The sequence below is a fragment of the Gopherus flavomarginatus genome, chromosome 17 (genome assembly GCF_025201925.1).
Source record: "Gopherus flavomarginatus isolate rGopFla2 chromosome 17, rGopFla2.mat.asm, whole genome shotgun sequence".
Classification (NCBI taxonomy): domain Eukaryota; kingdom Metazoa; phylum Chordata; order Testudines; family Testudinidae; genus Gopherus; species Gopherus flavomarginatus.
In genome coordinates this window covers 2,195,265-2,210,311 of record NC_066633.1, presented here as the reverse complement: position 1 = coordinate 2,210,311, position 15,047 = coordinate 2,195,265, and the positions used below count along the sequence as shown (strand labels likewise).

At 46.2% G+C, this 15,047-nt stretch overlaps 1 protein-coding gene across 1 annotated transcript; it reads right to left on the bottom strand.

The window, feature by feature from the left end:
• Nucleotides 1–1,467: 1,467 nt before the first annotated feature.
• On the bottom strand, nt 1,468–6,525 carry HSPA5 (heat shock protein family A (Hsp70) member 5). The gene is made up of 9 exons (XM_050926218.1): nt 6,426–6,525; nt 5,970–6,103; nt 5,629–5,860; nt 4,879–5,016; nt 4,430–4,542; nt 3,960–4,350; nt 3,365–3,602; nt 2,950–3,117; nt 1,468–2,343 (listed from the first exon to the last, which is right to left on the bottom strand). Exons 1-9 carry the CDS (start codon nt 6,426–6,428, stop codon nt 1,787–1,789), a joined length of 1,974 nt encoding a protein of 657 aa, XP_050782175.1. The 5' UTR covers nt 6,429–6,525; the 3' UTR covers nt 1,468–1,786.
• Nucleotides 6,526–15,047: the final 8,522 nt, after the last annotated feature.

Below are 15,047 nucleotides of genomic sequence, written 5' to 3'. Positions count from 1 at the left end.
TTGGAGTACTCACACTCAGGGAAGAATCCCAATAGTATATGTGCAGTACTTCTGCATCTTCAAAGAGTCTCTGCCCAGCTGAAAATAATGCATACAAAACATTTTCCTGTCTTATATGGGCCTACGAACTTTCTATTCAAGTCCTACCACTGCTTTCAGTGACATTAGTAGGAGTGGCCCTTTAGAATGCAAGCTCTGGATAAGGAAACTAATTCCTGGCAAGTGCTATACAGAACATTGGAGTTAAGTCAATCCTGCCAGAGAGCCTAGGAATCCATGATGATTAGCTGCATGGTTCAGCCAGGCATTTCCAGTACTGTTCTGTTTGCTAAGCCTCTGCCATACCACACACTATAATCATTTCTGTGCCTTAAGCTGCATGCATTCAATAGCTCTTATGATCTCTCAGGAGGCTACAAAGTCAAAGGACACAGGGAATGTCACATCACTTTGCAAGGCTGAAGTCACCTTTGGCATTAGAAAATAGCCTGTCAAAACCAAGATACATGAACAGTATGTTTAGCACAGGCTGGGATCTACCTTTACATACAAAAGGTTTGGTATGTGATATCCAAAACAAGTACAGAACAAAGCATATTAAGTGTTTTGTTACAAACTAGGAGGTTGGATTTTAGTAATCTGGTAGTTTTGTAAAGCCATACTATAAATACTAGCAGAAATGCTTACTGAAGCACAACTTAAGTGAATATGCCACAACAAGTAGTTCCCAGAAGGCAGGCATGTATCTTGTGTATTGTACTATTGTGTCTATCCCTCAACAAGACCAAGTTTGGCTTAGTTTAGTATTGCTGAATCACAAGTGTGGCCAATTGTTTGGCTAGACCTTTCAGGTGATCTATTCAGCTGAACACATCACAGCTATGTTGATCCATAGTAGCTCCCCTTCCTGCTAATGGGGGAAGAGGACCATCTGGCTAGTATCAGACAGGTAACCATGTTAGTCTGGATCTGTAAAAGCAGCAAAGAATCCTGTGGCACCTTATAGACTAACATGTTTTGGAGCGTGAGCTTTTGTGGGTGAATACCCACTTTGTCAGATGCATCTGGCTAGGTACACAGCACCTTTGGACCTATGGTGCTTCACACATGCTTCAGGGAAGGTAGACTGGAGTGAGGTGCAGGCACTAATTTTATTACTAGAATAGTAAAAAGATTAGCTTTCTTGAGGCTGACTTGGTCCTCTCACCCTGGTCACCTAGAAGTATGATTTGGACGGTTCATTGTACATTAAGAGAAGGAGATTTTTCCTAGCAAGTTAGGCATGACAGCTGTCAAGCTGCTAGCAGGACTTCAGGTTAAATGCTTACACTGCAGTGCTTGTGGGACTATTTGCAGGATGAACAGAACTTTAGCTAAAATGAACATTATAAGAAGTGAACTGAACTGCACCCAGTGAGCTTGGCAGTCTATAAGCAGACATGCCAGGAAATAAGAAGTTAAGCTAGATCCAGTGTAAATAACAAATTTATTGTGGTCACTTGGGTAGAAAAAGTTCTACACAGAATGCACATGACCAGTTAGGATATTTTTCACATGAACACTTCTAAACCCCAATTCATTTTACAGTCCCACCCCACTACCCTTCCCTCCCCACAGACACCACGCAACTGCTAATGAAAAGCAGTAAACAGCCACTTTGGGCTAACATTTCCATCTCCACTCAAGAGTGAAGATTCCAATTACATTCTAGATTAGAGTTCAATATTATCTTAACAGAAGAGTTCCTGAGTCCAGTATTTACAAGATAACATTCAGAGATCAAGATTTACAATTCATCCTTCTCTCCTGCCTCCTCTTCAGGGGGAGGTCCAGCACTTCCATAAAGCTTGCTAACAATGGGCTGGACAACCTCCTCCAATTCTTTCTTTTTAGCTTTGAAATCTTCAATTTCAGCATCTTGGTGGCTTTCAAGCCATTCAATCTTTTCCTCTACTGCCTTCTCTATTGTTTCCTTGTCTTCAGATGAGAGTTTGCCACCTAGTTTCTCTTTGTCCCCAATCTGATTCTTCAGGGAATAAGCATAGCTTTCCAACTCATTTCTGGTATCAATACGTTCTTTAAGCTTTTTGTCTTCCTCTGCAAACTTCTCAGCATCATTAACCATCCTCTCAATCTCCTCTGGTGTCAGACGGTTCTGGTCATTGGTAATTGTGATCTTGTTTTTATTTCCGGTGCCCTTGTCTTCCGCTGTAACACGGAGGATTCCATTCACATCTATCTCAAAGGTAACTTCGATCTGTGGGACACCACGAGGAGCAGGAGGGATTCCAGTCAAGTCAAAAGTACCCAGGAGATGGTTATCCTTGGTGAGAGGACGTTCACCTACAGAGGTAAGAGTTTTAGTTTGTACTTGTCTCTAAAAGGAGGGGTTACATGTGGTTTGACATGGGTTTTGAACCTGTATTTTGTTTCATTTTAGCTGGGCTTTCACCCCCGCCCTTAAAGTTTGGGGACACTAATCTTTGAATGACGACCAGACAAAACACTATTTGTTTGGGAGTAGGCTAAGTGTTCATTTGTGGATGTATTTGTGTGTAACAGTAAAGAGGAATACTGAATCACCCCAGGTTTGTAGTAAAAAGCCTTTACAATCAGTATATTTTAAAACTGAATGGGTGTGATTTAGACTTCTCCCTCCAGAGACCACAAGATTAGAGTCCTCATGAAAAGGGAGAAGGGGAACTCTGGACAAATCCAATCAAGCACTGACTAGAACACTAGTATTTAAGATGCTACAAAGTAGCCTTTTGAGTTGGTCTGTTAGCAAGGTCTCCCCACTAGAGGAGCTGTGTTTCTTCAAGGGCTATAATGAGGAATTCTGACATGACCTCTCTTTTGAGGCATGGTCATTCACTGTTCCATGTCTAACTTAGTAAGGCTTTTAAAAATTTTCACAAGACAAATGTGTGCAGGATACACGACTCTTACCTTCATAGACCTTGATTGTTACAGTTGGCTGGTTATCAGAAGCTGTGGAGAAAATCTGTGATTTCTTGGTGGGGACAACAGTATTTCTTGGGATGAGCTTGGTCATAACACCCCCAACAGTTTCAATGCCAAGTGTCAGAGGACACACATCAAGTAGCACCAGATCACCTAGAAGAGACGTTTTTCTAGCTTTACTCCTATTCACAGTTAAGAGATTGTTACACTAGAAGTTAAGGACCCATGGTTACTGTACCCTTATAAAAGCACAGCAAGTATAGACTGTTCCTAGTGACAACATTAATTAGAATTTAGCTTGAAATCAGAAATCATGTACCAGGCTTACAAAAACCTGCTCCAATACTAGCCGTAAAGTGTAAACGCATTCGGCAAGTTACTAGTTTAGTTTTGCACCTACCAGTATCTTGGTCACCCGAAAGGACACCAGCCTGAACAGCAGCACCATAAGCAACGGCCTCATCTGGATTGATGCCACGTGAAGGCTCTTTGCCATTGAAGAACTCTTTAACAAGCTGTTGTATCTTGGGGATTCGAGTAGAGCCACCCACAAGTACAATCTCATCAATGTCAGATTTCTTCAGGTCAGAATCTTCTAGAACTTTCTGCACAGGCTTCATGGTGGAACGGAACAGATCCTAAAAACGCAAGTAGTTACAATAGTAAGATAAGGCACTATTTCTCCTCTATGCTGGAGAAGTGTATCTTGACAAAGTGTGTCCTCGACAAATGACCATGAACAAGCCAAAAAAACACACCAAGTACTGACTCCAGCCAGATGCCAGTTTACCATCTGACCTTGGTAAGAGAAGGCAAGGCAAGAGATTTGCCCTACTCCCATGTGATTTGGGGAGTTACAGCTTCATAGAGTTATGTTCAACGTGTTTTGTAAATTTAATTCAGTATAAGCAATAGCTGAACATACTAAACATGCAAGTAACTCCAAGCCACTGATTTACCACAAAGCAACTGTAACTCTAGCTTCAAATACTAACCATATTCAGTTCTTCAAACTTTGCCCGTGTCAGTGTCTCAGAGAAGTCCTCTCCTTCAAAGAAGGACTCTATTTCAATTCTAGCCTGATGCTGAGAGGACAAAGCTCGCTTTGCTTTCTCTACTTCCCGACGTAGCTTCTGTACAGATCTGTTGTCCTTCCTAACATCTTTTCCAGTTTTCTTCTTGTATAACTTGATAAAGTGTTCCATAACACGTTGGTCAAAGTCCTCTCCACCCAAGTGAGTATCTCCATTTGTAGCCACAACTTCAAAGACACCATTATCAATTGTGAGGAGGGAGACATCAAAGGTTCCACCGCCTAGATCAAATACAAGGATGTTCTTCTCACCCTCCCGCTTATCCAGTCCATAAGCAATGGCAGCAGCAGTACTGTTGAAGAAATAGTAGTTAGGAAAAACTCACAAGGCCTAGTACAGCAAGACATCTGCAGGAGAGTTAAACTACTTACGGCTCATTGATTATTCTCATTACATTCAGTCCAGCAATGGTACCAGCATCCTTTGTAGCTTGACGCTGGGCATCATTGAAATAAGCTGGGACAGTGACAACAGCATGGGTAACCTAGAGGAGCAGGATGAGGATTAATTTAACAACAACTTCAATAATCAGCAGCAAGAAAGCAAATGAAAGCTTGACAATTTCAAAGTTTTAGAGGGATTGCCACTGCCTCAAGAGTGCCCTCTCACCTTCCAGGTTAAAAATGGCTTCCTTTAACTACCTCTAGTGCCCCCAGACAACAGAATTAAGCAGAGCTCACCTTCACATCTGCAAGGGCTCCCAGCCAAACTGGGCAGAAAGTAAAATTCAAACTTTGGTCTGCAGCTTGAGAGATTCTCTCACCTGCCACTTTATCATTCTACAAGATGTCACAGTTCACCATTTGTTATGTTAACCTACCTTCTTTCCTAAGTAGGCCTCGGCAGTTTCCTTCATCTTTGTCAAAACCATAGCAGAAATTTCTTCTGGAGCAAAGGTCTTTGTCTGTCCACCACCAACATCAACTTGTATATATGGCTTGGTCTTCTTTTCAAGAACCTACAAGAAAAAAATACTAAGTTTGAAGAAAAAATACATTTCTAGTAGTTTCAAATCTTTGAAGAGAACTGAAACCTGAACAATACTCACTACTCAAAAGTCAAAAAAGGAGATAAGAGCAGAAGACAGATGTTCTCTCCAGTAATATTTCATTTCAAGAGCCCACATAGATTACAATTAGGTACATAGATATTACATGTCATTTCCATTCCTACAACCTATACATTTCAGTTTGATTCAAGGCAGGCTATTTAGCATACTGAACTACAGTACTCCACTTATGGGACAGAATATGTGAATGACAGTAACTGTTTCCATCCTAGTCACCCTCCCTAATGAGGGAAAAAGTTACAGGCTTATTGGACAGTAAATTAATGATTTTTGGATGTCCAAAAGAATTCATTTTACAATTGTGAATAAGGGGAAGATACAATGAAAACATAAGTCACCTATTGGAGCGTGTGTCTAATAGCCACAAGGCTTTTAATGTACCATACCCTGATCACAACTCGATCCCATGGAGCTTCAACATAGAATCTGAGTCCACAAGCGACTGCTCCAACCATAAAGGCGGCTGGCGGCTCAGCCCCGAAGCTGCCGTGGGGCACGTACCTTGAAGGGCAGGTATTTGATATCCTGCTGCACGGAGGGATCGTTCCACGTGCGGCCAATCAGCCGCTTGGCATCGAACACCGTGTTCTCGGGGTTCGAGGTGAGCTGGTTCTTCGCGGCGTCGCCTATGAGCCGCTCCCCTTCGGGGGTGAACGCCACGTAGGACGGCGTGATCCGGTTGCCCTGGTCATTCGCGATGATCTCCACGCGGCCGTTCTTAAAGACGCCAACGCTGCGAAGAGCAAGCGAGGGTGAGACGGGCCGGACGCGGCGCCAGGCCCGGCCCGTCCCCGTCCCTCCCGGCGGCCCTGGCCGGGCAGCGACGCCCCCGCTCTACGCACCATGAGTACGTGGTTCCCAGGTCGATGCCCACCACGGTGCCCACGTCCTCCTTCTTCTCCTCCTCCTCGCCGCGCGCACTGCCCGCCAGCAGCGCCAGCACCAGCAGCGTCCGCCTCATGCTGCCGCCGGGAGCCTGCGGAGCGCAAGGGAGAGCAGAGCGGCTCAGCGCGGGGCCCCGCCGCCCGCCCCGGCCCGGCCCACCGCCCGCCTCGCCGCGCCTCGCCCCGGCCCACCGCCCGCCTCGCCGCGCCTCGCCCCGGCCCGCCGCCCGCCTCGCCGCGCCTCGCCCCGGCCCGCCGCCCGCCTCGCCTCGCCGCGCCTCGGGGCCCCGCCGCCCGCCCCGGCCCGGCCCGCCGCCCGCCTCGCCTCGCCGCCCCTGCCGAGCCCGGAGCGCTCCGTCGCCCGGCCCGGCCCCTCAGCCCAGCGCCACGCACTAGGCCGCAGGTCCCACTCACCATCACCTCACACAGACCAGCTACGCTCACTACTGCCGCCGCTATACTCAAGCCGCCCCGGCCGCCTACCCTTATATACTCTCCCTCAAGGCTTCGTGGATGCCAGCTATTGGTTGCGGAACCCGCGCTGGAACCTTTCGATTGGTTGGCGCCGACTAAGCTGGCCACTCTTGATTGGCGAAGATCAAGCTCTCCGCAATGACGTATGGCGTCGCACCCCTCCGTCATCATTCCATTGGTCAGCTTTACCTGTGTCGCGGACCAATCAGCTTCGAAGGGACAGCCAAGCGGAGTGAGCCCATTGGCTGGGAGCAGTCGTCACGCTGCAGGAAGAGAGAGGCGGTGCTGGTCCATTCTGGAAGTTTCTATGGTTACCAGCCCCTGGGGAAGGAGTCGGGAGTGGGGGGCGGGGGGCGTGGCTTGGGGAAATGGGGGCGAGCGGTCCTAGGGTCACGGCTCCTGTCCCCACTGCTGCAGCGGGGACAGAGGCCACGAGGGGCCTGGGGCACTGTGACGCTCCCCACAGGGGCCTCGATGGGCCGGAGGACATGGTGACGTCCCACTGCAGAGGTCACAGCGGGCCTGGAGCCTGTGTGACCTCCCCACGCGGCAGCCTCAGCGGAGCAGGGGACGGCCTGACGCTCCCCACAGGGGCCTCGATGGGCCGGAGGACATGGTGACATCCCACTGCAGAGGTCACGGCGGGCCTGGAGCCTGTGTGACCTCCCCACACGGCAGCCTCAGCGGAGCAGGGGACGGCCTGACGCTCCCCACAGGGGCCTCGATGGGCCGGAGGACATGGTGACGTCCCACTGCAGAGGTCACAGCGGGCCTGGAGCCTGTGTGACCTCCCCACACGGCAGCCTCAGCGGAGCAGGGGACGGCCTGACGCTCCCCACAGGGGCCTCGATGGGCCGGAGGACATGGTGACATCCCACTGCAGAGGTCACGGCGGGCCTGGAGCCTGTGTGACCTCCCCACACGGCAGCTTCAACGGAGCAGGGGACGGCCTGACGCTCCCCACAGGGGCCTCGATGGGCCGGAGGACATGGTGACATCCCACTGCAGAGGTCACGGCGGGCCTGGAGCCTGTGTGACCTCCCCACGCGGCAGCCTCAGCGGAGCAGGGGACGGCCTGACCCTCAACACAGGGGCCTCGATGGGCCGGAGGACATGGTGACATCCCACTGCAGAGGTCACGGCGGGCCTGGAGCCTGTGTGACCTCCCCACGCGGCAGCCTCAGTGGAGCAGGGGACGGCCTGACGCTCCCCACAGGGGCCTCGATGGGCCGGAGGACATGGTGACATCCCACTGCAGAGGTCACGGCGGGCCTGGAGCCTGTGTGACCTCCCCACGCGGCAGCCTCAGCGGAGCAGGGGACGGCCTGACGCTCCCCACAGGGGCCTCGATGGGCCAGAGGACATGGTGACATCCCACTGCAGAGGTCACGGCGGGCCTGGAGCCTGTGTGACCTCCCCACACAGCAGCCTCAGCGGAGCAGGGGGTCAGTCTGATGCTCCCCACAGGGGCCTCGATGGGCCGGAGGACATGGTGACGTCCCACTGCAGAGGTCACGGCGGGCCTGGAGCCTGTGTGACCTCCCCATACGGAAGCCTCAACAGAGCAGGGGGTCGGCCTGATGCTCCCCACACAGGGGCCTTGATGGCCACTGCAGAGGTCACGGCTGGTGACAGCATGACATCCCTCATGCAGGCCATGACAAGAAGCCCTACACTGAAGGCACAGCAGAGCAATGTGACTACCCACATGGGAGCTAGGATGGAGTGATATGATGCCCCCATGCACATTATATCACAACAGAGATTCTCAGATATGATTGTATGCGGCCCATAGAGAAAGTTAGAGAGAGTCAGGTGTTGGTGTGTTATCTGCATTGTAGATTGATGTAGAGTAAAACAAAATCCTCCATTTCCATGTAAAACTGCCTTAAAAATTAAGCCAGAATAAATAGACATTTACTCTAAATTAGACCACTGATAACATCAATTTCGGGCTCTCATCAAGGAGTTGTTCAGAAATAAGACTGGATCTGGGATGAAATGTGGAATATATAATAAGCATTAACTTGTCAAGAACTGGGTTTTAATTCTCATCTTCAGGACTTTCTGAACAGAAAAAAAGACATCTGTTTGCTGATATAATCACACCTTTTTTGGTTTTTGCTGCCCCTTTCGAATTGGAAAATGAACAAGTCCTTCCTATTGGGTTTGGCACTTTTTAGGCTTTGTTACTGAGTCACAATGGCTTGTTATTGCACCACCACATCCTGACACAAATATCACTCACTCCCTCGCATTACATCAGCCTCAAGATATCACAGGATAGGTGGAAATTGAATAGTTAATCATAAAATAAACTCACTACACATTTAACTCCCCTACATTACCCCTGAACTACCAATAGAGTAGATTCCTGTGCCCTTCTCTCTAATCTAAATATGTAGCTAAACTTTAAAAAAAAATCACCTTCAGGCAAAATCTATGTCTGGCAAGTTTCAGCTGAAAGAGGAAAGTTTTCAGGAAGTTAAAACTGACAAAGCAAAAGGCTAGAATGAAAACTGTTATGCACCCTTTAAAGGGCATTAAGCTTGGAACCTAATCACTTTGGAAATCTAAGTTAAAAGAAATTTCAGGTATTGTACCTGATTCTCCAGTCCTGCCAATTTTTGCAGTTTTACAATCACATTTTCTGATATTGGCTCTCTCCTGTAGCTGTGTGAAAGACCCAAGCAAACAATGCCCAAGAAAGCAACATTCTAGAACAATTAAACTATTGACTTGTTAGGAGACAAATCTTTCAGAGGAGCTGGACTGAGACTAGACTAAATACAAAACTCATTTCTTCCATTTATCTTTCCTTAATAAATTCTTTATACGGACATTCAACGTTCTCTCTTTTTCTCTCTTTCTCACACACACAACCAAAAATCCAAAAATACATACTAAAGAAGCTATTCCCACAAGTTAAAGAAGAGAGGGATTGTTATTATATTTAAAAACAAATGAGAAGCCGTCACAGTGCAGGAAGCCATATAAGTACATATACAGATAAATTAGATTTATATGAAGAGAGTGTTTGTACAGTGTTCTAAACATAAAAATGCTACACCAAGCCTGGTTATTGTTGCATGAGCTGCACTCTGCTTGTGGACAGCTTTCTTAACACCAAGGGTTCTCAAACTTAATTGCACTGTGACCCAAAAATTACTACATGACCCCAGGAGGGGGACCAAAGCTTGGACCCACCCAAGTCCCATCACCCCGGGCTGAGGGGCCAAAGCTGAAGCTCAAGGGCTGCAGCCCCATACAGGGAGCCTGTAACCTGAGCCCCGCCACGCAGGGCTGAAGCACTCGGGCTGCCCCAGGCGGTGGGACTCCAGCTTTGGCTTCAGCCCCAGACCCCAGAAAGTCTAACAGCAGCCCTGGCAACCCCATTAAAACAGAGTCAAGACCCACTTTGGAGTCCCGACCTACAGTTTGAGAACGACTGCTTAACACCATTACGTGAACTACACAGGTTCAAAGAGTCCAGGAGACCATCGGGAGAGACAAAAAGGCCAAAAGAGGTGGGCAACCTGCGGTCTGTACACAGCCCATCACGGTAATCTGCTGGCGGGCTGCAAGACAGTTTGTTTACATTGACCGTCCGCAGGCATGGCCACCTGCAGTTCCCAGTGGCTGCAGTTCACCATACCAGCCAATGGGAGCTGCAGAAAGCAGTGGCCAGCCCATGCCACTTCCTGTGGCTCCCAAAGGCCGGGAACGGCAAACCACGGCCACTGGGAGCTGCGGGCAGCGGTGCCAGTGGACAGTCAATGTAAACAAATTGTCTCACAGCCCACCAGCAGATTACCATGATGGGCTGTGTGCAGACCGCAGGTTGCCCATCACTGCATTATACAGTCTTTGACTTTGGAGGATTTGGGTAGTTTATATATATGCACTTGATTTTTTTTTCTCTCTTTTGCCATTTTTTCTACTTTGTGTTGACACAGTATTGTTACTTAATTTCCTTCTTTTCAGGGACCTTAAGTTACTGATTCAAATACTCTACTTAATCTTCAGAAGAGGACTCTCTCCTGGCATATACCTATGATTCCTGGAAGTTGGATATAGTCTGGATATTCTGTTTCTCCTCGGCAAAACTTGTGTATATAAGGGGAATGGTTTTCTCTTGCTAGCTGAGAACATATTTATTGATGTTCTTATAGCTCTAGAGGAAGCAATCTCATAATACTAGCAAATGTTCTGGGTTTCTTTTTGGAATATAAGGTGGCAGTTGACTGTGTTGTACCCAACCTTAACAGTGTGTAATATGCTGTGTGTTTTTGCTTGACTGCCATTATTGGGAATATTTCAATTTGCCACATTTATCATCGTTTCTAAAATGTTATTAAAAACAAATACCGTTTTTTTAAAGATTCATTTGATAAGAGAAGGAGGCTTGAAAGAGTTAGGGTGTGATGATTCACAAAAAGACTGGTGAATAGAGTTTTGGAGGTGGAAAATTTGCCTATCGTGAAAGGTTCCTTAGAAGGGAAATCTCCAGAGATAACTCTGATGCTGCAGGAAAATGGTGCTGGTGATTCAGTAAAAGCTTCTCTCCTTCAATCAGTACTGACCCCAACGCTCAATCATGATGCTAGAGGATACCATACTAATACTTGTAAAAAGGTTTGAGGTCCTGGAATGGAATGTTCTTAGTGTTAGGTAGTATTATTAATTAATTATTATTAGAGCTTCCAAATGTAAATGAGAAATGAAAGAGTTACTGAGATTTGGTTATTAAAAATACTTTAGCATTTTTCAGAAGAGTAAGTGTGTTAAACCTGCTGTCCTGATAACATTTTGTGCGAATAATTACTCTCCCTGCTGTGTCAATTGGATGTAAGATTCTCCTTCATCAGTGAGGATTGCCTGAGAGTTGGTTGAGAGTCAGGAGCTCTGGTTTCTGTTCCTAGCTCTGCAACTAACTCACTTTGTGACCTTTAGCAAATTATTTAATCTTTCTGTGCCTCAGTTTCCTTGTCTGTTAAATGTTGATAATACTTCTCTCTCTCACAGGGTAGTTGTGAAGTTAAATTAATGTCTGTAAAGTTCTTTGAGTTGAAAGGTTCTAAAGAAGGACTAAGTAACATTATTACTATGATAGTATTATTATTAATTTCCTATCCTAAACTGTTGTGTAATGTAGTTGTTCATTGTTAATCAACTGCTTTGTTCCATCCTAGAGACGGGTGCACTGAGCAATCCTGCCCTGCTCTGCTCTGCTCTCGATCACATTCCATATACAGTACCACTCCATTCTCTCCCCTGTGTGGCTCTGACTCCTTAGGGCACGATAAACCATTTGTTTGTAAAGTACTGTGGGATGAAAGGCACTGTAGAAGTGCAAGAGATTATCTAGAGGCATTTTAGAGAATGATGCTAGTTATCTAAACTGCATAATCTATAGAGGTGAACTCTGCAGAAGCTGTGAGCAGGGTAGTTAAAAGCAGAAATATAACAGAATGAATGAGTGATTTTTCACATCGTTGTCTATATTTAATAGACATATGTGATAAAGCCAGTTCACAATAAACACTGAAGGTTTGTTATCCTCATTAGATAGTCACTTCAAACAGGGAGGTGTCTCCACTGGACTTTTCCCTCAGCTCAGAGACAAGTTGCCTTTCAAGATTCTAGTAACTCCTACAACTCAGATGCCTCAAAAATTAGAAGACAGGGAGACAGTGTTCAGAATAGGCAGGTTAGCAGGTGTTATATAAAGAAAGTGTTATTGGTGCCATTTAAAAATCTTCACAGGAAGGGAGAAGGACTGTAAACCCACTGATTTGGAGGTGAGGGGATATGTGTCAGAGGAAGCACAAGATATCTAGTTGCAGTATGTGACTGAGTTCAAAAATATTTTTTATTCTCAGTCGCCACAAGGTGAGTTGTTAGTTTCTGATTCAGTTATAATAGGACAAGTTTCCATATCCTCAACTCCTTCAAATGGGGAAGGAATAACTAGTTCTTGGTCTGATGGGTCTTTAAGACTCTAGCTATCAGAAGCTGAGCAGTTATAATTTATTTAAATATATCCAAATCAGACTGCATCTTGAGAAATGGGAATGTATTGGATGAAAAGACACAAAGCATACAGCTACAGGAACAGTGACTTCAAACATCATCAGTCATGTGATCTGATTGGCCTAAATCTTGCACTTTACTGTACGTCAAGATTTAAACTATTCCTTGCCACTTGCTTACCTGAACTGAAGATGCTGCTTCTGTGCTCTACATCACTTACCTAGCTTGACGACTCTGCATCTTAGTAAAATGTTTGTTATCAAAATATACGGTGTAGTTGTAGCTCTGTCAGTCCCAGGATATTAGAGGATATTATCCAAATAGTGGTTAATCAAAAAAAAGACAGGTCACTGGTGAAATGTCATTTCCCCCTGGAGACTTGGTAATCACAGATTTATATTCTCTGGAGATGCATAGAATTTACCAACCACTCACATGTAAAATAATAAAAAATGAAAGGCTGTAAAACATCCTTCTCCCCCACCCCTCTTTACTGACTCAGTCACTGAATCCGTCCACTCTACTCTTTCCACCACCTGCCACTTCTCTGCCCCTTGCTCCCATTTCAGAGTCCATCCTGATTGGATAACTTTCCCTCCCCATCCTCTTTCTTTGCTCCTTGTCCCACTCTGCTGAATGCTTCTGGAGAAAGTCCCATGATCACGTGGACTTTCTTCACTGCAAAGTTATCCTCTTTCAGTTCTTTCATCTTCTTGGTCAAGCCACAATACTTCTCCATTCTCCTTGACTACATAATTCCAGCTGCCTGCACCACCTTTGATTCCCTCCTCAAATCCTCCCTTATCTCTGCCTCCTCCATCTCTATACAAAATCTTGCCTACTTTTTAAAGAGAAGATGGACTAGATCCACCGTCACATACCTTGTCTCTCCTTCTTCCTGTTATTACCCTTCTCTTTCTCTCCAATCACCAACACCATAGTCTTTTGCCTGCGGTCCCACTTCAGCTCATCATCATTTGCTTTACCTCCAATCTCATCCTTAATCTTTCTCTGTCTTTATGGTCTTCATCCTCATGCAGAATGAAAGCACACGATAGCTTCTCCATCCTAAAACAAACACCCCTGACCCCACCCACTAGTCTCCCCAAATACTGCCCCAGCTCCTCCCAGTTCATCACCTAATGTTTCTTTCTTCGACTTCCATCCTGGATCCTTTCCAGTCTGGGTTTGATCCTCTCTACCACACTGAAACTGCTCTTACCAGGACCTCTAGTGATATCTTCCTGGCCAACTCTCAGGGCCTCTGCTCCAAACCACTGTGTGTAAAAGAAACTGTAAACCCGATGAGACAGGTGGATCAAGTTAAATTTGAAGAAGATGAAGCTGATATTAGCAGAAATGAGAAAGGATTTTGAGGGCATCCGATCACCAAGTCACAAAGTAGTGCATAGTCCTGAAGTCCTGCCTAAGATGTTAGTTTTGATCTTTAAAGCCTTTGAAGGGGTAAGACCAAACTATCTCAGAGACTCTCTCTCCCTCTGTTCTCTGTTGTGATAGCTAGATTGACCAGGACAGTCTCCCATAGTAAAACCACCAGAGATGTGGAGTTTCCTAAAGTAGAAATCAGGATGAGACAAAGCCTTTATATATTTAGATAACAATGCATGACTTGTCTCTTTGCACAGGCTTTTCTCCAATCTTGAAGCAATAGGAGAGCATGGCAACAGTCTCCTGGATAACAGTCACCAGTGGCCAAGAGATGAGGGAAGTGAAGCAGTTAGGGCCTACTTCAAACATGATTCATTATGAATTTTAATTATGTAAAAAGTGTCTAGATACCACCCTGAGTTAGAAATTGAAGGGAGAATTGCTTTAAATCAATAAATTATTTTTATATGAAAAAAAGGTAAAAAGCAAAATTTGTATATGTAAGATCCATAATGGGCTTAATGTGTAAACTCCATTTTTTTTCTTGTAGTTTCAGCTACTCCTCATTTTCCAATTTCCAGATAAATTGATCTATTTATAGTCTGCAATAAGTAACAGAACAGTAGCATGGCTATTTTTGCATACAAACAACTGTTTAGTGTTTTACTTCTTGTATCTAAACATAGTTTGTTGCTTGACTTGGTATATCCTGAGCAATAGCTTGTACTGAAGGTTGGTAAAATGTCCTGTTGCTACAAGTGTCATCAGGGGCGGCTCTAGGCGTTTTGCCGCCCCAAGCATGGCAGGCAGGCTGCCTTCGGCGGCTTGCCTGCGGGAGGTTCGCCGAAGCCGCGGGACCAGCGGACCCTCCGCAGGCAAGCCGCCGAAGGCAGCCTGCCTGCCGCCCTCACAGCGACCAGCAGAGTGCCCCCCGTGGCTTGCTGCCCCAAGCACATGCGTGGCGTGCTGATGCCTGGAGCCGCCCCTGAGTGTCATACCTAGTAAGACATCTTATGTTATTACTTGTAAATTACAAGGCTAAGGTCAGGAAGTCTGATTAGGTGTAACTGCAGGGTAAAAATTAGCCAAAACATAGCCTACTTAAACTGTTCAGTGCCAGATACAATCTTGGCATGACAT

Coding starts and splice junctions, on each gene's coding strand:
- HSPA5 (XM_050926218.1), bottom strand. Junction 3,118..3,364: donor TTCGGGTGACCAAGATACTG/GTAGGTGCAAAA, acceptor CGTCTCTTCTAG/GTGATCTGGTGCTACTTGAT. Junction 2,344..2,949: donor AACAATCAAGGTCTATGAAG/GTAAGAGTCGTG, acceptor TTACCTCTGTAG/GTGAACGTCCTCTCACCAAG.